The 22,030-nt window shown below is 49.0% G+C and overlaps 1 protein-coding gene across 2 annotated transcripts in view; it reads right to left on the reverse strand.

Annotated features, from left to right (window-relative positions):
* The window catches only part of LOXHD1 (lipoxygenase homology PLAT domains 1), a 197,850-nt gene extending 181,727 nt beyond the window's left edge, over positions 1-16,123 (reverse strand). For both annotated transcript variants that reach the window (XM_027960888.3, XM_042239257.2), the window contains exons 1-3: positions 15,994-16,123; positions 8,958-9,072; positions 1,834-1,914 (exon numbers count right to left, since the gene is read on the reverse strand). In XM_027960888.3, coding sequence (XP_027816689.2) covers positions 1,834-1,914; positions 8,958-9,072; positions 15,994-16,123 — 326 coding nt within the window. The remainder of the gene's footprint in view (positions 1-1,833; positions 1,915-8,957; positions 9,073-15,993) is intronic.
* Between the last annotated feature and the right edge of the window lie 5,907 nt (positions 16,124-22,030).

The raw sequence follows: 22,030 nt of genomic DNA on the forward strand, positions 1-22,030 counted from the left end.
TGCACCTGGTTTTGCATCTGGTTTGGGCTAGCCATGTTTTAAGTGATCAATACTACATGGGGCCAGGGGCTACTGTAGAGATCCAGAATGTTCAAAATCTGGCCCCTATCATCTTCTTCCACTTTCTGTAGTCCTCTCCATCCTTGGCAGTCTAGTTTTCCTCTGAGGCCCAGTTTCTACCCCAGAACTTGATCCTTGGGTGACCTCACTTTGCACCAAGCATTCCATTACAGTGAGGCCTTACATATGCAGATCTTAACAGGACAACCACAGCTCAAGACAGCACACACCCCAACAGATGGTGTGTGTGTGTGTGTATGTGTGTGTGTATGTGTGTGTGTGTGCACGCTCAGTCACTAAATTGTGTCTGACTCTTTGCAACCCCATGTACGGTAGCCTGCCAGGTTCCCCTGTCCGTGGGACTCTCCAGGCAAGAATATTGGACTGGGTTGCCATGCCCTCCTCCAGGGGATCTACCCGACCCAGGGATCGAACCTGTGTCTCCCGTGTCTCCTACATTGGCAGGTGGGTTCTTTACCACTAGTGCCACCTGGAAAGCCCCTAACACATGATATACACATAATGCATGCCTCTGTCTGGCATGGAGCCCAGCACACAGTAGGACTTCAGCTTAGGGGTTGCCTTTCCCACACACTGACACTCTCTTCCCAGCCTTCCCCCGTAAGAGCCCCTTTCCTGCTCGTAACCCCCTTCTCCTGACACAACCAGTGCCAGAGCCTATTATACATCCCTTATTTTCCCAGTAAAAAGAGTTCACAGCCCTATATTTCCCAGTGGGAAGAAGAAAAACAAGGAGTGATTAGAGGCAGCATTTCACTCTTGTCCAAGCCCTCTAGTCTGGGTACAGTCAGACCATAGGTGCTCTTGACATGTTGACAGATGGGCATGAACTTGATTGGGGATGGGTAGCAGGTGGAGGTGGAAAAGGCAATGGCAACCCACTCCAGTACTCTTGCATGGAAAATCCCATGGACTGAGGAGCCTGGTGGGCTACAGTCCATGGGGTCTCGAAGAGTCAGACACAACTGAGCGACTTCACTTTCACTTTTCACTTTCCTGCATTGGAAAAGGCAATGGCAACCCACTCCAGTGTTCTTGCCTGGAGAATCCCAGGGACGGGGGAGCCTGGTGGGCTGCCGTCTATGGGGTCACACAGAGTCAAACACAACTGAAGCTACTTAGCAGCAGCAGCAGCACCAGTAGGTGGAGGGGGGCAAAAAGGGACAACTGAAGCTCTTGCTCAGCAACCAGGCTGGCAGACTTATCCCTCCCCACACAGTCACAAAAATTCCCCCAGAGAACAAAGTCAGGGGAGATCCCTGTCAAAAGGCTCCCTGCAATATGTCCTGGCATTGCTAACACTCACTGGGTGCGTACTGTGTGCCAGTTATTGTTCTAAACACTGACTCTTGAGTCCTCACTAACCCTAAAGGTGCCCTAGGAGCTGGGCACCATTATTATAGATGAGGAAACTGAAGCTTGGAGAGGAATTCTCCCTGAAGTTCCACAGATGGTAAATGGCAGGGCAGAAATTTGAACCAAGGCAATCTGGATGCAGAGTCTGCTAACCACTGTGCTAGGATTTCTCAGAGCTTATTTCCCCCAAGTGTGTGAAAAATTGTCTCAAGTTGTCATAACCCAAAGAAGTGAACCTCTAATGGGCAAGCTTACAGCACCATGATTCAGGGTGGGAGGGGAAGATGACTCAGATGACACCAGGAAAGCAGTCAACACCCAAGTGTCAATAATGAAAGCAGTTCCTATTCTACTTGCCTTCATCTCACCCCGCCCTGTCAGAGGCCAAACTCTCACCTGACTTTGTAGATGAGGCCCACATTGTTGGTTCTTACTCGGAACACATCAACGTTGGCTTTCTCAAAGGCAGATTCACTCCTGCAATGATGTGCACAGTTAACACAGATCAGCACTTGGCTCGGAGACCCAGGAGGAGAGCCAAGGGCTGGCAAATCCTAATTCCTCCACCGTCCCACTCCAGGAAGTGCTACTGGCAGTCAATTCCATTCTGAGGTTCCTTTCTGACATGGTTTGGAGAGGTGGAAGGCAAGGATGGTTAGTATTTATTCCTCGCTTTCACACCCAGGTTCTCATGGGATCTTTGCTGCGTGTCAGTAAGGCAAGGATGGTGAACAACATTAGCTCCATTTCACAAACAAGTAAATTGCTAGTTGGTAATAGAGCTGGTAACCTGGCTCTCCAAAGTCATGATCCAAACATCTGTGGTTGCTCTGGGTTGGGAGAGTGGAGGAGGAAGGAAGGTGTGATAATGCCGTGGTGCTCTTGGATCTGCAGGCCTCCTGGCCTTTCTTCCCCACCTGCCTTGCTCTTGCTGAGAGTTTCAAAGGCAGCCCCAAGTGGATGCAAACCTTGGGTGGTGGTCCATGGTCCTGCCATTCCAACAAGAAAGGAAACACTCAACCCAAACCAGCAATCAGGGAAGTGGGGGCAGTGAGGGAATGCATATTTGGCATCCCACAAATAGTGCAAACAGAAGCAAGTACACCTGAGATATTTCTCAATGAGGTGCCCAAACAAGTCCAGACTTGGGAGCATCCTAGCATCCATCAGCTTAGATACGGGAAGGCTGGAGAACAGAGTCCTCCAGGAGTGGAAGCCGGAATCTCACGTGGACATCTGCTCTGTCTTCTATGTGGGCCAGGACCCCCTCTGCTTGAGTCCAGGCCTGCTCGCAGCTCTTCCTGCCCCATGGTGAAGGCCTTGCAGGACTGAGAGCTGTGGACCTCCCTCAGTGCTCCCAGCCAGGGCTCTCAGCAGCGGCACACAGCCCACGGGAAATGAAAAATAAAGAAGACATGCCTTTTTGTTGGCCATCACCTGTTTCAAGATAAAAACGGAGGTGAAGGGCCTTCTTCCCAAGGCAACAAGGCTCAGACCAAAGGCTTTTAAGATTCTAGAGACATAGAAGCTGTGGTTCTGCACACAGACCCAATTGGCAAACAGTCTGGTCTGGGGAGGAACCTCCTTACAGTGGGCATACTGTGAGACACGGGGCCCAGGGCCCTCCTAAAGCAGTGCAAAGCTCACAAAATCAGGTGAAAATGTACACCGAGTTCACCTTGTCAGGGAGAAGAGCCCAAAGGGTGTACTGTGGGTGCAGGACTGGAGGAGGAGAGAGAGGTGGGAACTTTTGGGTTGTGCTGGAGTGAAATGGTTCGCCCCCAGGCTGGCAGCTTGAACCTGTTAGAATCTCACCTCCAAGGGTGAATAGCAACATCACCCACATTCTGTGAATATTGATTCTGGGCATCAGGACTGTGTGAATGAAAAACAAGGAAATAAGAGGTATTTTCTGTTTCAGTATAAGAGACAAGGAAATTGATTTTTTGAATAGACAGGAGTCTCTACATCATATAAATATCCCATGAAACAGCCACCTTGGGAAGCTATATGATGGAATATTAGGCAGCCATCAAAAATTCTATTGTGAAAAATATTTAATGAAACAGAAACAGGTTTATGAAATGGGCATAGAAGGAAGAACAGGTGAAAAATAGAATGTACGAACAGAATAACCAATACATAAGGAACACCAAGTTAATTTAAAAACATCCCCCCAAGTTAATTTAACTAGGGGAGGATTTATCCAAAAAACATTGGATAATAAGACTGTTATGAAGTGTTGGTTACTTATTCTCATCTGTATTTTTTTCAGTTTTCTGAAGGGAGCACGTCTTGTTTTCACAACTATGGAAAAAGCACAGTCCCTATTTTAGCAGCCCCATTCCATCCAGCACACAGCTGCCCATGGTAAATTCTTTGGAGTGAATTTCAAGATCGCTGAGTGTCATCTGCTAAGGGTACATGGAATTTGGGGAACAACCAGTGTCATTAGTAGGGGAAGAGGAAGACGATTCGGAAAGAAAGCAGCTGGCTTTCCGGGGTGCTTCTCACAAGTGTTCCGGCTCCAGCAGCTGCATCCAGCACAGAGAGCTCCGCGTCTTCAGAAAGGGCCTGTGCTTACAACCAGGTGGAAGGTGGATTCGTACTTTCCAGTGTGTTTGTACTTTTCCATGCTGCTTTTCATACAGACGCTCAAAAGACAAAATTTAAAAACCGAGATAGAAGAAGGGAAACAAGGAGAGAAAGATCTGCCAGGGTGGGCAGAGGGCGCACTCCTCGCTGTCTCTGGACCACACTGGAGCATCCAGGGCATGGCAGGATGTGAGGCATCACCCACAGTGTTTACAGAACGGAGACTAGCATCCTGGCAGACAAGAGCAAGGCCTTCTGGGGAAGTCCCTGGCTGTTCAGCAGTTGGGACTCTGCACTTCCACTGCAAGGGGGGCCTGGATTCAATCCCTGGTTAGGGAACTAAGATTTCGCAAGCCACACAGTGCAGCCAAGGAGAAAAAAAAAAAGAGCAAGGCCTTCTGTATTGCCAGGGTCTCTGTTCAGAGGAGGGGAAACAGAGGACTGTAGAGACGGCTTACATGGACTCCCTCCTCTCAGGGAGGGGCCAGGACAATCCCAGATGAGCCCCAGCCCCAACCCACTCGGGGTCAGACTCCAAATCCTCCACTTCCAGTAAGTCAGAAATCTGACTGAAGGTAAAGTGGCGACAGCAAAAGACAGAGGGTCCCTGGTCAAAGGAAACATCACAAACAATAGCGACCTCTTCACATTTCCTTGTGGGAGATGGCATGTTCTCCACGGTTGCTGGTCAATCCTCAAATAAAGCCCAACACAGCCCCCCACCTGCGCCTGCTGTTCTGCAGGGAACCCACCCTTTCCATGCGTGCACAGGGCATTTTAGCTAACTGCCGGGCAGGCTAAGATGCCAGGATTCTCCCACACTCTCGGGTGGTGAATTCTTAACAAGAGAACCGTGTTCCAGAAGATACATGAGATTTCCATCCTTTTGCCACATCCTGAACATGGGACCCGTGCTAGGGGGTGGTCCTGGGTCACAGAGAATGGGACTTCCTCTGGGATCCAAAGCTGCCGTCACTTTACTGGTGTGGAGGGCAGGGCAGAAGTCAGCTAGTAGGGGAATGGAAGTGAGCGTGTCACACTCTTGGCTGACTCAGAGAGGGTCTGATGTGTGCAGAGGAATTTAGACCCCAGATCATGAGGGTGAGAACAATTAGCGCATTAACATCGGGCAGCAAGGTTCTTCTTGCCGCAGAAATTACTTTCTACTGGAGATGAAAAAATCCTGATAAGCCACAGGATGGTAGAAGGTAAGGCCTGGGGCAGAAGAGAAAAGCCGCAGGAAAGAGCAGAATTGAGGAGAGAGAGAAGAGGATGAGGGAGAAGCAGGCGAGGTGAGGGATGTGGCCAGAGGCTGCAGAGAAAGGGTTCAAGGAGAAATTCCAGGAAGGGTGGTGGCTTAATTTTAAAACTGGGGGGAGGGTCTATCCAACATTCTGTTTTAAGTTGTTTATGTTGCCTCCATGTGAACTCTCGTGCCTCGAGCTATCAGTGAAGTCTGATGCACCCCAAGAGGCCTTATGAAGTGAAGTGACGTGAAAGCGGCTCAGTCGTGTCCGACTCTTTGTGACCCCATGGACTATACAGTCCATGGAATTCTCCAGGCCAGAATACTGGAGTGGGTAGCCTTTCCCTTCTCCAGGGGATCTTCCTGACCCAGGAATTGAACCGGGGTCTCCTGCACTGCAGGCAGATTCTTAACCAACAGAGCTATCAGGGAAGCCTTGCACTTTGTCTGTATGTGGGCATGTATACATGACTGCACGTATGTGTGTGTGCTTGTGGGTGTAAAACAAGGACAAAGAGCTCAGTTCCAGGTGTCAAGTGGGTGTGGAGGTGGGTTTGGGGTGAGACAGTGTGGAGAGGAGAGAACAGCACTAGATACTGGGAGGAGAGAGTTTTGAGACCAGCAGGCATTCTGATCCAGACCCCAGGGATGGTGGAGGGTGACAGCTGAGCCGAGCGGGACTTAGCTGCATCTAAACCTCTCAGAGCTTGTGACCTCTGCAGCCACCTGCATCTGGGTCACATGGCAACCTGGACTTCCTCAGAAAGCAACGCTCCCACCCGGACTTGAGCTCTCCATCTTGAATCTGAAGGGTTTCAGATGGTGAGGATTGTATCTTTGCAATTTTCTTTGTAGACAGGTTTTCAGGTCTTACAAACTGTGAAAGCAGCCTTGCAAAGTAGCCAGGCTCTAGTCTCCTACTTCCCCGTTTATCCTGCTCACTATGGTCAGATTCGTCCTTCTTGGCTGCAGAGTACGTCAAATCTCCACTAACTGACTTTCAAGCAAGGTCTTCTCCCGTCTAGTCCTCCCCTGCCTTTCCTAGCTCCTTCCTCTCTGCCCCTCCATGCAGCCCCCACTGGCCTGCAGTGCCCCTTGTGGCCTCCGTACTTCTGCAAGCTGTCCCCCCCCATCTAAAGTACCCTCTTTCTGATCCTTTCTTATCAGAGTCCTTTTCACCCCTTGAGGTCCAGATTACATGTCCTTCCCTGTAAAGTCCTAATCTAGCCACAATGACACCAAATCACTGAGGGAGCTTTCTTTGCAAAGAACTGCGATAAATGCTGGAGGTACAAGGCAGAGCTCCCATCATCCTCTGGTTCCAGCTAGCATCCCTCTAGGTGTCACCTGTCTAGTCTCTCCAAGGACAAACAGCTGATGTTGCAAAATGTGCCTGTATATCAGAAACCACCCACTTCCCATGAGCTCCTGAAGAACCCTCTGCCCCAGCCAGATTGGGGTCTTGGTCTAATCTCTGCCCCCCAATGCGCAGCCTGAGGCAGAACACAGACATAGGCGAGCCCCCCACCAGCAGACCCACAGAGCAGTGGGGGACGTTGACTCCTGTGTGCAGGCCTACCCCAGAAAAGCTGGCTGCCTTCCTGCAGTTTCAGCACTGCCTGGTGCCCTGCCGGCTTGGTGCTGCCGGAGACCCTCTCCCATGATGCAGTCTGTCTTCCCCATTGAGAAGGAAGGCTGGAACTCAGATTCCCAGGGAGAGGGGACCCAGCGATGAACCTTCACACAGGGCTATAAAAGCTGACTCCAGGGACCTTCCTGAGAGGGCATTTTGAGAAAGGGAAAAGCTGAGAGGGGCGAGTCTAAGGATACAGAAGCATGAGAGGAGGAAAGATGGTGAGGAACCACCACAAAAGGGGGCTGATTCTCTTTGTTTAGAAAAAGACAGGCTGGGAACTCTAGAAGCCAAGCTACCCCACTCCCCAAGGTCCAGCAGCTTCTCCCTAGAGGGCTGCGCTCCAGGAGGACACATGGCAAAAAGGACGGAATTTTCATGTATTCTCTTTACCGTGCCCACAGCACTGGAGCAAAGGGCTTCCACAAGCGAGCCACTCAGCAGGGTAAGCAGTACAAGGAGGCGGGTACCCTGTTCTGCGGAAATGGACAAAATAGGACGTTATGCCTGCCTCAACACAGTCGCATTTACACCCAGGTCAGCCTTCAGGGCAAACATGGTCTGCTGGAAGAGCAGAGGCTGCTTCCCTCCTCCCCCGACACCACGCAGGGGCACACAGGGTTACTACACACGATAACACTAGAGTGGAATCATGGAGTTCCAGAGATGGCCGGGGCCATCTCCTTTCCCCTCTAGACCCCGGATTTCCCAAGAGCAGGTTGGAATAGATTTAGTAATTTTCACATCTTCCTTGGCTATAGAATCCTTGGAGCAAATAGAATCTGACTGAGAAACTCAGTAGATAAGACAACGTGTTCCCTGGTCGGTCTGCTAAGTACAGAGTCTATGGGTCTCCTGGCCCATGGACCCCACCCTTCTATCTCTTCTCCCACAACATCTGAAGGTGTGGAGCCACGAAGCCCAGAGATCACACCCTGGAGCCCCAGGAGAACTACGAGGGGAGATTCCTGCACACCCTCCAGGGCCATGGGGTAATGTACTCAAGGGAACATCTGCATCAGGACCCTGGGGTTTGAGGACCAGCTTTACCATCAAAAGCTCCATGATCCAGAGTTGCTCACCTCTCTCCTCTAGACCCCAGATTTCCCAAGAGCAGGTTGGAATAGATTTAGTGATTTTCACATCTTCTTTGGCTATAGAATCCTTGGAGCAAATAGAATCTGACTGAGAAACTCAGTAGACAAGACAAGTATAAGCCAAGCTGCTCCAAAGAAAGGGAGGATAGGGTATTGGGAGCCCCAAACCAGCTCACCAATACCCTGCTCCACTTAGCACAGGGTGAAAACCAGTTGCCCAGGTAAGGCCCCAGCCAGCTCTGGAATTCCATGATTCCACTCTAGCATTATCGTGTGTAGAAACCCTGTGTGCCCCTGCGTGGTGTCGGGGGAGGAGGGAAGCAGCCTCTGCTCTCAGTGGGCCACAGTGACATGGAGGACACAGGCACACTCACGCACACACACACACACACACATTTATACAAACACACGCACTGACTTGAGTGTGCGTTAGTGGGCAAGTAGGTTTGGTATGATATTGGTCCTGGGTGAGACATAGGTGCAGAGCATTTAAGATCATGCACGGCCTTCATGCATGATCTACGTGCATGACCGTCTCTTCTCTTCCAGAAAGTCCTATGAGTTTGGTAAAAGGTGATTATCACTTCCGGATGATATATGAGGAAGTCAAGGCTTTGGGTGCAAAGATATTTGGCCAATGTTTTATGGCAACTAAATGGTAAAGCTGGGCCTACACCTTGTTTCTTGCTTGAGTATTTATTCTCCCACATCAAAGGACAGCTGATATGAATACTTGGAATTCTGAGATCCAAAGTAAGCATGACTATACACACAAAAATCAACAGAGAAGCTTCACTGATTGAGACCTGGCTGGCACATGGCCTGTCATTAGCAAGGCCCACACCACTTCATATACCTGTGGACACATATGTCTTCCCTCATGGGCTCCAGGACTGCATAAACCCTCAGTTCCAGCCCAGGACCCCACCAAGTCTGAGTCAGTACTCACTTGCTGGTGAGATGGAGCTTGGGAGAGAGCCCATTCTCTCCAAAAATGGTGATGAAGACATTGGCGTCTGTTCCTGCACCACGAACGTCCCCTGTGGCTGTGACCACCTCGTACACTGGAGGAGGAAAGGAGAAGTTGGAGGCAGGCTCAGAAGAGAACCTTGAATCCTACGTGGGCTCGGAGAAGCCCTGGCTCCCTCTAAATCCACCAGGGATACCCAGCACAGAAGACTCTTGGAATGCTTGCTGCAACCCCCAAGACTCTAAGCCAGGATGAGACCCACATCAAGTCCTGCCATGAGACCACAGTCTCCCACTTAATGCTGCTTGCTCATTTTACAGGTGAGGAACCTGCAGGCAAAGGGACAAGCTCAGGTCACACACTGCTGCTGCTGCTGCTGCTGCTGCTGCTGCTAAGTCGCTTCACTCGTGTTCGACTCTGTGTAACCCCATAGATGGCAGCCCACCAGGCTCCCCCGTCCCTGGGATTCTCCAGGCAAGAACACTGGAGTGGGTTGCCATTTCCTTCTCCAATGCAGGAAAGTGAAAAGTGAAAAGTGAAAGTGAAGTCACTCAGTTGTGTCCGACTCTGTGCGACCCCATGGACTGCAGCCCACCAGGCTCCTCCGTCCATGGGAGTTTCCAGGCAAGAGCCCTGGAGTGGGGTGCCATTGCCTCCTCTGCAGGTCACATAATGATAACGCCAGAGCCCAGCCCCAGGCTCCCAAAGCCCATCTGTGATCTTTCCAGGACAGTACATGGATGCCCTCCTAGCCAAGATCTTCAGAGCCTGCCCCTGGTTCTCACCTCCCTCTTTACCCTCTACACAAGGCTGCCTCACAGTCCTCACTTCCTGTGGCATTGCCTGGGCATTGCCATGGAGATCTCAGGATAACCCATCCTAGGGATGGGGGAAGCAGAATTGCCAGTGAGTCCCTTTAGGCAGAGGCACTGATGTCTCCTCTCTTTGTGCCCTTGAAGCTTGTTCTCTTTGCTGTTGATGTGGTTCCTTTTGATGCCCCTTGTTCTGATGAAAGTCCCCATGAGGAGGAGAAAGGAAGCAGTCCATTTGTGTGACTCCCTGTCTCTTCTGATAACCAAGGCCTTCACTCTTCACCGTCTACACCACAGGGATTTCTGATCTGCAAACGGCTCCTGGACCCCTCCCCGGGATAACTCCAGGACCCGAAGTGCTGCGCGTATGGTTTGCACTTATGCAAGGATGTTTTCAAACTGAGTCAATAGGAAAATGAGGAGCGCAGTGGAAATTCTAGAAACACACCACATGAGAGAAAAAATAAAGGCCTCTAGCTGCCTGGTTTAGAGAAAGGAGCACAGCCCAAAATAAATAAATAAACAAATAAAAATTTTTAAAACATAAAAAATTAAGCCATCATGAAGATGAAAAGGCAAGCCATAGACTAGAAGGTATTTGGAATTCACACACAGGCATACCACCATAATACTTTGTTTTTATCATAATTTGCTTTATTGTGCTTTACAGATATTTTGTTTCTTACAGATGGAAGGTTTGTGGCAACCCTGTGTCAAGCAAGTCTGTTGGCACCTGGCACCATTTTTCCAACAGGATTTACTCACTCTTGTCTCTGCGTCACATTTTGGTAATTCTCAAAATATTTCAAATGTTTTTCATTATTATTATATTTGTTATGATAATCTATGATCAGCAATCTCTGATGTTACTATTGCAAAAAGATTATGACTTGCCAAAGACTCAGATGATGGCTAGCAATTTTTTTAGCAAAAGATATTTCTAAACTAAGGTATTGCACTTTTTATAGATGTAACAGACTATATATTGGGAAACGTAACTTATAGGCACTGGGAAACCAAAAACTTGGTGTGACTTGTTTTATTGTGATATTTGCTTCATTGCTGGGCTCTGAAATCAAATCCACAATCTCTCTGAAGTCTACCTGTAGCCAACAAAGAACAGAAGTTCAGAAAATGTAAAGAATTACACAAATTAATAAGAAAAAGAAAGACCACAAGATTGTTCTAATGGGCAACAATTTGTTTTAAAAGTAAACATACACTTACCATAAGACCCAGAAATTCAACTTTTAGATATTTCCCCAAGAGAAATAAGAACATGGCCATACAAAGACCTGCACACAAACGTTCACAGCAACTATCTGCATAATAAGCCTACTTTAGAAACAATCGAAATGCATCCAGAAGTGAATGGATTTTTTAAGATGTGGTGTATCTCGGCAGTGGAATCCTCCTCTGTGATGGTGATAAAAAGGAGTGAACAACTGACTTATGCAGTGTCCATGGGTCTCAAGCACATACCACTGAGCGAAAGGAATCAGACAAAAGTTACCACACAATAAGTAATGCCAGTTATGTGAACTCTAATCTGTTCTAACAGAAAGCAGATCTCGGTTGTCTAGGGTTGACGTCAGGGGGAATTGCCCGGGAAGGGTCACATGGAACTTTGGCGGAATAATTTAAATACCCTGTGTATGAATGTTGCAAGAGGTTACAGGGATGAATACATTTGTCAATATGCATAAAACAGCACACATAAGGTAGATTCGTTTTATTGTTAATTATGTCTCAATAAAGTTGAAAAATGGACAAAATACTTAAATAAGCATGTCATGAATGAAGATATCCAAATGGAAAAAAGACTCAACATCATTATGCATAAGGGAAATGCAAATTAAAATACAATGAGACACTACCATATATGCACCAGAATGCCTACAATTAAAAGGATGGACAAATACTCAGTATTTTCCAGAATGTGGAGCCATTGGCACTCTCATACATTACTGCTGGTGGTGGTGGTTTAGTCACTAAGTCGTGTCCAACTCTTGCAACCCCATGAACTGGAGCCCGCCAGGCTCCTCTGTCCATGGGACTTTCCAGGCAAGAATACTGGAGTGGGCTGCCATTTCAGCACATCTTCCTGACCCAGAAATCAAAACTGGGTCTATTGCATTGCAGGCAGTCTCCTGCATTGCAAGCAATCTCCTGCATTGCAAGCGATTCTTTACCGCTAGGCCACCAGGGAAGCCCCATACATTGCTGCTGAGTGTAAATTGGTACAAGCCCTGGTAACTAAACATAAGCCCGCTTTATGACTCAGTGATTCTACTTCCAGTTATAAATCCAAGAGAAATGAGTGCATGTGTTCATCTGAAGATATGTACAAGATCTGTAGCATCTTTATCCATAATAACTAAAATGACGCCAAAGTCCATCAACAATAGAATGGTTAAACAAAGGGTGATATATCTATAAAATGCAATAATACACAAATAATAAAAATGAACAAACTATGTAAAAGTCACAACATAGGTAAATCTCTTGGATATAATGTTGAGTGAAAGAGAAGCTAGACACACAAAAATGTGCTATATAATTCAATTTATATGAAGTTCAAGAGCAAAAAACAAAAGTATAGTGATAAAATTAGGAGGGCTATTACCTCTGAGAAGGAGAGTGAAGGAACTTTCTGGAGGTTAGAAATGTTCTATGTCCCGTTCTCAATGGTGGTTACACAAGCATGCACGTTTGTAAAAATTCAACATGCTGTACTTTTATGAGTTTTGTGCTATATATATACAATATATATATAATATTCTATGTGTGTTTGTGCATGCTCAGCCATGTCCAACTCTTTGTGACCCGAGGGACTATAGCTTCCCAGGCTCCTCTGTCCATGGGACTTTCCAGGCAAGAATACTGGAGTGGGTTGCCATTTCCTTCTCTAGGGAATCTTCCAGACTTAAGGATTGAACCCATGTCTCCTGAGGCTCCTGCATTGGCAAACAGATTCTTTACCATTGACACTGAGCCATCTGGGAAGCCCATATGTATGTGTGTGTTTCCTCAATTTAAAAATTTTAATTTAAAAGTTTTTCAAACAGCTGAAGAACTGTCTTAGAGAGGACAAATATCTCATGGAAAACACAAAATTCTGTTTGGTCCAGAGGGTCCCAAACAGTAAAATCCCCTGAGCAGCACAAAGAAGAACTGTCAGCAGCAACAAGGCTTCTCCTAGCAGAGAGCATGACAAATGGAAGGTGCTCAATAAGTAATCACACAGATGAAAGAATGGAAAGACAATTAATGAATGAAACAATCAATGAAATGGATGTGGACTGTGAAATAAATTGACCAATAAGTAATCTCAATTCTACCATCACTGCCTCTATGATTTCAAACACATTTCTTTCTGAGCTTCATTTTCCTCATCGCTGAAGTAGAGATTTCTTCTCTGAAGGATGATTATAAGGATTGAACCAAATAAAACAGTCTTCAACTTTCATAGTCATTGACCCAGCCTATTTCCACTTCTGGGAATTTATCTTACAGATACTCCCTCTGTTGGATGAAAGATATGCATTCCATAAGTGATAAAGTGTTACCATCATCCCATCACCATCATCAGCACCATCATCATCTCTGTTGTTGTCATCAACGACATCAGCATCGTCTTCAACATGACTGTCATCATTTTCATTAACAACATCCCCAAGAAGGCCGCCTTGGGAAACTGTATTCCCATAGACACTGGGCAACCCCTGTCTGAGACACAGGAGAGAAAAAGGGCCCCAGGGCTGGAAGCTTGGGCAAGACAGCCTCTGAGGTCTCTTTGAAACCCAGATTCCAGAGGAGTCACTCTCTTGTCCTCATGGGCCCTATGTAGGTCAGGAGGTAGACCAATGCACCAGGCTCAGCCTGTACCCTCAGAGCATCAAGAGAACTGCTCACCTTCCTCTGGCTGTTGGTGAACTCCATTGTGGCCTGGAGGTGACCAGAGGAACAGAGAAGGAAACCTAGGCCTTTCTCCTTATTCTTCTTCCCCATCACACTCAGCAAGATTCTCCACGTAACGGAAGAACCCAGTGCTCAAAGGGCATAGGTGACGCATTGTTCTAAAGCTGAGAGGATAATCGGGACAGTGCAGGCAAAGCTCAGAATGTGACTACGGTCAGCACCATCCACATTCATCATCCCATCCTGCGGCTGATTGCAGAGTCAGTGGGTCCATGCCTCTTAGGAATGTCACGGGGCACTCACCTCGGCTTGCTCTTCTCCAGCTATGTTTAGCGCAGTCAAGATGGGGCAGTACAAGGGCAAGGACCAGCCAAACCAGCCAGATTCAAATCCTAACTCTGCTACTTAATAGATTTGTGAACTTAGGCACATTATTTAGCTTCCTTGTGCCTCACTTGATGCATCTGAAAAAGAAGATTTTGAGAATCCAACCCGCATCTTTGAGTTGTTGTGAAGATGAAACCAATCCACATGAGTAAAGTGCTCAGCGTGGTGCCTGATGCTTTAGATCCATGATTCTATTGAATAGCATCCTAACCGGAAGTGGGAACTCATCTTGGGAACAGTTGAAGCTCTTGTCTTTCCTGCCTGTGACCTTGCTGAAATCACTTCAGTTCTCGGAGCCTCTGTCCTTAGCCTGAGACCAATCACACCTGCCTGGACTGTACGCGGGGATCTCGAGGATTAAAAGTGAGAATGGAAGTGGAAATGCTTTGAGCAGGATAAAGAGAAGAGGGAAGCTGTGAGTCACACTGAGGCAGGCAGAGCCCATGAACAGAAGTGGACATTGTGGCAGCTATGAAAGCTTCTCGAATGTTCTCACCAGCAGTCGTGCTGGCCAGGGTGAATCACCCCAAAGCTGAAAGTACTTATCAAGAGTGCTGCCCTAACACCTAGCCTCAATGCCCCTCCCCACCACTGGACCGCACGTCCTGAGAAAAGGCGGCAACGCTTCACTCATTCTAGGCCCCTTGTCCCTCCCCACAACCCCTGCCTCCACCCCAGGAGATGCCTGGGACATGGAGCCGGGAAAGGGGCCCCAGCCTTCACGGCGCCACGGCGATGACCTCCTTCTCTGAGCTTGGGACTGTGCTGGGAATAGGGTGAGGAGTCAGGACAAAGAAAGGAGGGCCCCACCCACACAGAGGTCAGGTTTGGCTGGGGAACAAGCCCTACAGATGGGGTATAATCAAGGAACTCCCAACGGATGGGGATTAAGGAGGAGCAGAATCCCACGGTGGGCACAGAATATGCATTCAGTACTTCTTTGGTGAATGAATGGGTGAATCTGGTGCTTACAGGGGGTAGTGAGCCAGTTTAGAGGGAACACCGAGAATTTAATGTCTTCAGAGATCAGGTAGGCAGCAATGATGTGTGAAACCCACTTGGCAAAATGGTAAAAAAAAAAAAAAAAAAAATCTGCTTGCCAATGAGGAGATACAACAGATGTGGGTTCAATCCCTGTGTCAGGAATATCTCCTGGAGAAGGAAATGGAACCCACTCTAACATTCTTGCCTAGAACATTCCATGGACAGAGGAGCCTGGCAAGCTACAGACCATGGGGTTGTAAAAAGTCAGACAATGCCTGAGCAAACGCACACACGAGTGATAAATCCACTGCCTAACAGGCATTCACAGTCAAACATTTTTTTAAATTGTAAAAGCAAAGCAAAAAAAACCACCAAAGCAAACAAAAGCCCCTTTTAAGCCAAAACTGGCTCCTGGGTCCCTAGTTCACCCCTTCTCTGGTTTACTTGACGTGAAGGTAGAGTATTTCCAAGCAGCTGCCATGCGCCCCAGAGGAAAGGAAGACTAAAAGGCCAGGGCCCTGTGTCCAAAGAGCCAACTGCCCTCCCCGAGTGGACCACAGCATCGCCTTGCTAAGCCCCAGGGCCCCCTCTCCGTCGGCCACAGCGGGCAGCAGCCCCGAGCCCCTGCTGAGCACGTGATGAGCGCCCAGGTCTCTTCCCACAGGCCCTTCACATGCAGACTGCCCCGCAGAGAGCAGGCTGGAGGTACGGGAGCTGGAGAGGGTGGGCACTTCTGTTCTAGTCTGTTCTGTGCCACTGCAACTCTGTGGCCCTCAGTACAGTGGGGCCCTCGTGCATCCTCAAGGGGATGCAGTACAGACCCAACAGGATAGTCCGCAGGAAAGGGGTCAAGTCGAAGCGAGGAATGGGATCGGATGGGCCCTCCTCCCCACAGCCAGGACCCGGCAGACCTTTGGCCTTGTAGTAATCGTGCTCCAGCTCCTCCTCGTCATCTCCTGAGGCGTAGTTCAGCAGCTCCTGCTCATACAGGGCTAGGAAGTCAATGTCTTTCTTTCTCCTCTTTTTCTTCTGGGGCATCATTGTGCCGGCTGCCCCTTCCTGGCCCTCGCTGGCTCAGCGTGCCCACTCCCTGGCCCCTCCCAGGACCCCCTCTCCTTGCGCTCCTGCACACACGTTCGGGTGGGTCAAAGCCCACGCGCGTCCAGAGCCCTTCTGCTCCTTTCTCCCCGCTGGCCCCTAAACAGGACCTCAGGGCTTTACCCCAGCCCTTGCTGCCCCTGGCCCCTGTCTCTGGCTCCCTCTCCCCCGCCACCTCCTTTGCACCTGCCGTGGGCTCTCCTTGGGCCTCATGATTTATTCACCAGGACTGAGGACAGGCTGTCCTCCTTACCCCTCCCCTCCCACCCACCCTCCTCTGTTCTTTTCATGGAGAATCAGGTGACATGAGCCCTTGGCATCTGTTTCCTACCTGGCCTCACAGCAGGGCCCCCCCCACCCCAGGGACAGGTGGGGCCTCCCCGCTAAAGACACCCCAGTCTTGCAGCATCAAGGGCCATGATAAGATGCCCCCAGGACCTGGGGCCTTCCTGAGGCACGCAGGGCCCCAAATCAGCTGGGCCCCCGGACTCAGAGGACTCAGTTTCTCTCTATTATTTATGACCTCTGCTCATCTTACAAGGCAGGCAAAGTTCTAACTGGGTCCTTCTCAACCTCTCCGCTTTCATCTCCTTGAGAAGAGGCCATTCAGCCAGGAGAGACCTGCTGCTCTGATGAACACTCAGACCACCCACAAGGTGCTTCCTGAGTTCTGAGTTCCTACAGCTGAAGCCAAGGATGCTGGGGAAGCCCACAGAGTCCTAGGTGACCCCCACAGTGCCCCGACAGGCTGGCAAAGTTGACCAGCATCTGTTCTAACAAGAGCTTTCCATTTCCCTGTATCGTCCTCTGCACCTTGCAATGAAATAGTAGAAACCCTGAGCGCCCACCCAGATGCCTGCCCCTCTCAGCCCTCACCTTCCCTGCAGCCCCAATGTGGGGTTCTGAGTCACAGCAAGAGGACCAGAGGCCCCTCCCCATCCCTGGTCAGCAAGAAAGTTTCCCTTAGGGCCACTAGACCCCTCTTCTTTGCTGATTTTATTAAGATTTTATTAAGATTTCTTACAGCCTGAATTGTAAAATGTCTATGTAAATCCTGAAATGCTGGAAGTTTTCAGTCCACTTGGAACTTTCATCCCTCTCTCTGGCTGTGCAAGGTCATCAGATAAAACTAAGGTCATAAGACAAAACTGGTCTGCCTACCACCTCCTAGCTGTGCAGCTTGGATAAGCCAGTCTCCCCATCTGTAAAAGGGGGAGCACGATTCACTAAAATCCATCGAACACTTGGAGAAAGTGCTCAGTCAGCAGAAGCCTCTGGAACACAGTAGAAGCTTAATAAACATTCATGACTCAGGAATCCTCTCTTATTTTGCATGGCAGGGATGGGGGTGGGGAGGGGGGGTTTCAGTGATGCTTCATTATCATCTCAGATTGTCCCAGAAGCTCTCCTTCAGGTCCCATTTGCAAGGACGAACCCCAGTGTCCGTCCTCTGTGGGTCCCAGCCCACAGTAAAACATCAGAGACACTAATGAACAGATGAAACAGCCAGTTTCCTGAAGACTGTCCTGCAAGGCCCTGTCTACTTGACACCCCTCCCCTGCCTCTCCCAGCCTTGAGCTCTGTGGGGGCAGGGACCATGCCCCATTGCTCACTGTATGCCCCTTGCTCACTGCTAGGCTCCCAGTACCTATAAGATGCCTGGCACACTACCGGCTTTGGTACCCGCTTGCTCAGTGAATGAATGGATGCTCAGTGGATGGATGAACAGATGACAGGCAGATCTACAAAGCAGCTAGAAGGAAAACAGAATAGGCTGAAAAGAAAACACACTTTACATGACATGTTTGTAAAGTGAGTGTTCCAGAACCAATACCATTCTGCAAGCACGTTTGGCCTGGAGAAGAGGACATTTTGAGGGTCTACAAATGTGAGTGATTGTCTAGACTAAGGCTGAAAGGGCAGCCTTACAACTGCGGGTGATTAAAGGCGGGTTTCAACTCAGAAAGAAGGATTGGACGCTGAGTGCTGCCTAGGGTGACCGCGTCACAGAGATGCGAGGGCAGCTGGCATTGCTTGCCTACTGACAGCAGGAGGCACTCCAGGAGCCTTTGGGGGTTTGGGCTGGCAGACTCTCAGTCCAGTAGCCACAACATTCTGTGACATGGAGTGGCAGGCACCTGGGGATGGTGGAGGAGCCAAGACAGGCCACCCAGGTAGGATTAACAGGCTTCCAGCCCAAGGGCGCTCAGCCCCCACGGCACACTAGAGTCACCTGGAGAATTTGTAAAGGCTGCTGCCTGGTTGTCCCAGAGACCCTGATTTACTCAGTCTGGGGCAGAGCCTGGGCAGTCGAGTCCTCAAAGCTCCCAGGTGATGCAGGACATCCGACAGCAGTCAGCACGCACATCCCTAACCAGACCCTGGGGCGGCTTTGTGTTTTGGAGCCACCCCAGTGGCTCAAGGGGACTTTCCAGCTGGTCCAGTGGTTAAGATTCTGGGCCTCCAATGCAAAGGATACAGGTTCGATTCCTGGTCAGGGAACTAAGATCCCACATGTGCTGATAAATGAATAAATGTCTGTTTCCCTGGTGGCTCAGCTGGTAATGAATCTGCCTGCAATGCAGGAGACCTGAGTTCAATCCCTGGGTCAGGAAGATCCCCTGGAGGAGGGCATGGCTACCCACTCCAGTATTCTTGCCTGGAGAACCCCTGTGGACAGAAGTGCCTGCTGGGCTTCAGCCAGGTGGGGTTCCAAATTGTCAGACACGACTGATCAACTACGCAGGCACACACAAGTGGCTCAAGTGGTAAAGAATCCGCCTGCCAAGCAAGAGACACAGGCTCGATCCCTGGGTGGGGAAGATGCCCTGGAGAAGGAAATAGCAACCCATTCCAGTATTATTGCCTGGAAAATCCCATGGACAGAGGAGCCTGGCAGGCTACAATCCACGGGGTTGCGGAAGAGTCAGACACAACTTAGAGACTGAACAAGTCCTTACCACAGGAAGGCATCTCTGGCCCTAAACATTATCACTCAGGAAAGATCAACTTTTCTTCCACCTTCTGAACTTTCCGTCCATGTTCTGCTGGGGGACGGCCCTAGAGTCACGCCGAAGTCTGAATGAGAGAGGAGTGGAGTTTAAGTGTGGGTGACGCACGCCCCCTGCTGGCACTGTGTGGTTTGACCTCTGTTGTTAATTTCATATGGGGTTCTTCAGATCTTTAGGACCTTAAAGATTACAGGGAAATTAAAAACTAGGGAAATATCATTTTGCATGAGGATCTATTCAGAGAAAAAAATTAAACCGTGTTCATTTTGCATGAGGGACCATTCAAGAAAAAAATAAATTTTTATTGGAATTTTTTTCAAAGAACTGAAATCAAATATTTTTAGAGCATCCCATGTCCCTAGAACATAATGATTAAGGGAGTAGAATCTGAATCAATACCAAGTGTGGACGGGAATGTGGAGCAACTAGAATCCTCATGCTGCTGGTGGCCGTGTAAGATGATACCATCACTTTGCAAAAGAGTTTAACACTTTCTTGTAAAGACACTTCCCACATAACCCCAAATTTCCACTCGTGGATATCTACCTAAGAGAAGTGAAAATATATGTCCACACAAGCTGCATTTGAATGTTCATAGAAGCTTTATTGATAATAACTAGAGACAACTCAGATGCCCATTGACTGGCCAAGACTGTTCAGCCATTAAAATAACGGAAGAAGAGGTGACACGCGCCGCAATACAGATGAGTCTCGAAAGCATTACTCAGAGTGAAAGAAACTGGTCAGAGTAAACTACATGCTGTCTGATCATATGCACTCAACCTTCTAGAAGTGGTGAAACTAGCCCAGTGGTTGTAGGGGGCAGGCACGAGGGAAAGGGATTGACTGGAAGGGAGGATGAGGGAGCAGTGTTTGGCTTCAGACTCCACTGTGTCTCTCACCGACCGGCCTCATCTGCTATCTTCCACTACGAAAGCTTATGTGGTGCAGTGTTGGCTACTGACTCAACGCCAGGCCCTTTGGTGGGAGGACCTGCACATGGCTGGTGGAAAAAGGTGCTCGGAGCGTGATGTGCAGACCCCCCCTCACCTTCCATCCCAGGCAGAGCCAGGGTCAATGCCAGCCTCCTCCTCCAACCTAGGCTTAGCATGAGGCCCTGAACATGGTCTTGTACATCCACATCCTAATTCAGAACGCTGACATGCAGAGCAGACAGGGTAATTGTTGGGACTTCTGAATAAAGTAGGTGCCTGTTTATCCCATTGCCCACTGGCACGTGTGCACAAATGATGCTTGCACACGCATGATCTCACACACATGCAAAATGATCTCATTGCTCCCGGCTCCTCCCCTTTCAAGTGTATGCCCCTGCTGGCTGAATCAATTCTAAGGCTTGTCTTTGGTCAGATCACTGTCTAGTTCAAAAACCTCAGTTACATCTGAGTGCAACCAAATTTAATCAGCCAGGATGCAGGACTGCATGGAGAAGGAAATAGCACCCCACTCCAGTACTCTTGCCTGGAAAATCCCATGGATGGAGGAGCCTGGTAGGCTACAGTCCACGGGATCTCGAAAAGTCAGACATGACTGAGCGACTTCACTTTCGCTTTTCACTTTCATGCATTGGAGAAGGAAATGGCAACCCACTCCAGTGTTCTTGCCTGGAGAATCCCAGGGACGGGGGAGCCTGATGGGCTGTCATCTGTGGGGTCTCACAGAGTCGGTCACGACTGAAGTGACTTAGCAGTAGCAGCAGGACTGCAAGCAATAGAAACCAACACTGGCTAGCTTAAGTTGAAAAAATTATTTACGTAAAAGTAAAAGGGGGTGGAGGGGTTTCAGGATTTTTCAGAGGGCTAAGACCCATGCTTAGGGTCTTAGGCACCCTGGAAGGATGCCTGAGGTCATGTGGTGGTGTAAGGACCCCACTGCCACCGATGCTGGGCCAGAATGGACGCTGCTATCTTATGCCAGTTTAGAGTCTGGGGCTTGTGCATCTGATGGGCTGAGCCTAAGTGTGCGCCCACACCTTGCTGGAAAGGAGGCTGGGAAAATGAGGATTTGGCATTTTCAACTCTTACACTGGGAGCTGTGCTCTCCTCAAACTTTGGAAGGGCGTTCAGATGTGGGGTTGCCAAAAGAATAACAAATGTCCCTGACATTAACAGAATTTGAGCTCCTGGAGCTGACACTGGAGGTCCTCTATAATCTGACCCAATTTCCCTCTCAGGAAACCCACATTACAGTTAAACTGAAGTTCTGTTTTCTAAACTTGCCTGGCACTCTCCTTGTGAAAGCCCTCGTCCACTCTGACACTGGAGCTGAAGTGTGCATCTTGGTACCAGTCAGCTCTTGCTACACAGCAACCACAAAAATCTCAGTGGCATGAGCATTATATCTCACATGTCTATGGCTCGACTGGGGTAATATCTACACTCGTCTCAACTTCAGCTCTGCATTCAGCTATAGGATCGGCTGGACGTAGGCCTCCCCTATATGCATCCAGGGAACACTCTTCTCACGGCCGTGATCGAAGGGCAGGAGGGCTACCCTGACAAGGCAAACACACTTGAGGCCTTTACTTGCATCACATCTGCTAACATCTTTGGCCGAGCCAAACAACGCACATGTCTGAGCCCAGTGTCCAAGGCTGTAAAGTTACATAACGAAGGGTGTGGACACACTGAGGGGTGAGAATGAGGCAAAATCTCAGTCTTGCCCAATGCCTTCTCTCTTCCACCAGACACAGATCCTTCCTGGAGGCATGTGTATCCTCGGTGCCTTTCCAGAGTTGCTTGAATGTGACTCAACAACAGCGAGTGAATGAGTGAATTACACGTGTGTGCTGAGGGTGGGTGCAGAGCACCTACAAGATCAA

This window comes from Ovis aries, chromosome 23 (genome assembly GCF_016772045.2).
Source record: "Ovis aries strain OAR_USU_Benz2616 breed Rambouillet chromosome 23, ARS-UI_Ramb_v3.0, whole genome shotgun sequence".
Lineage (NCBI taxonomy): Eukaryota > Metazoa > Chordata > Mammalia > Artiodactyla > Bovidae > Ovis > Ovis aries.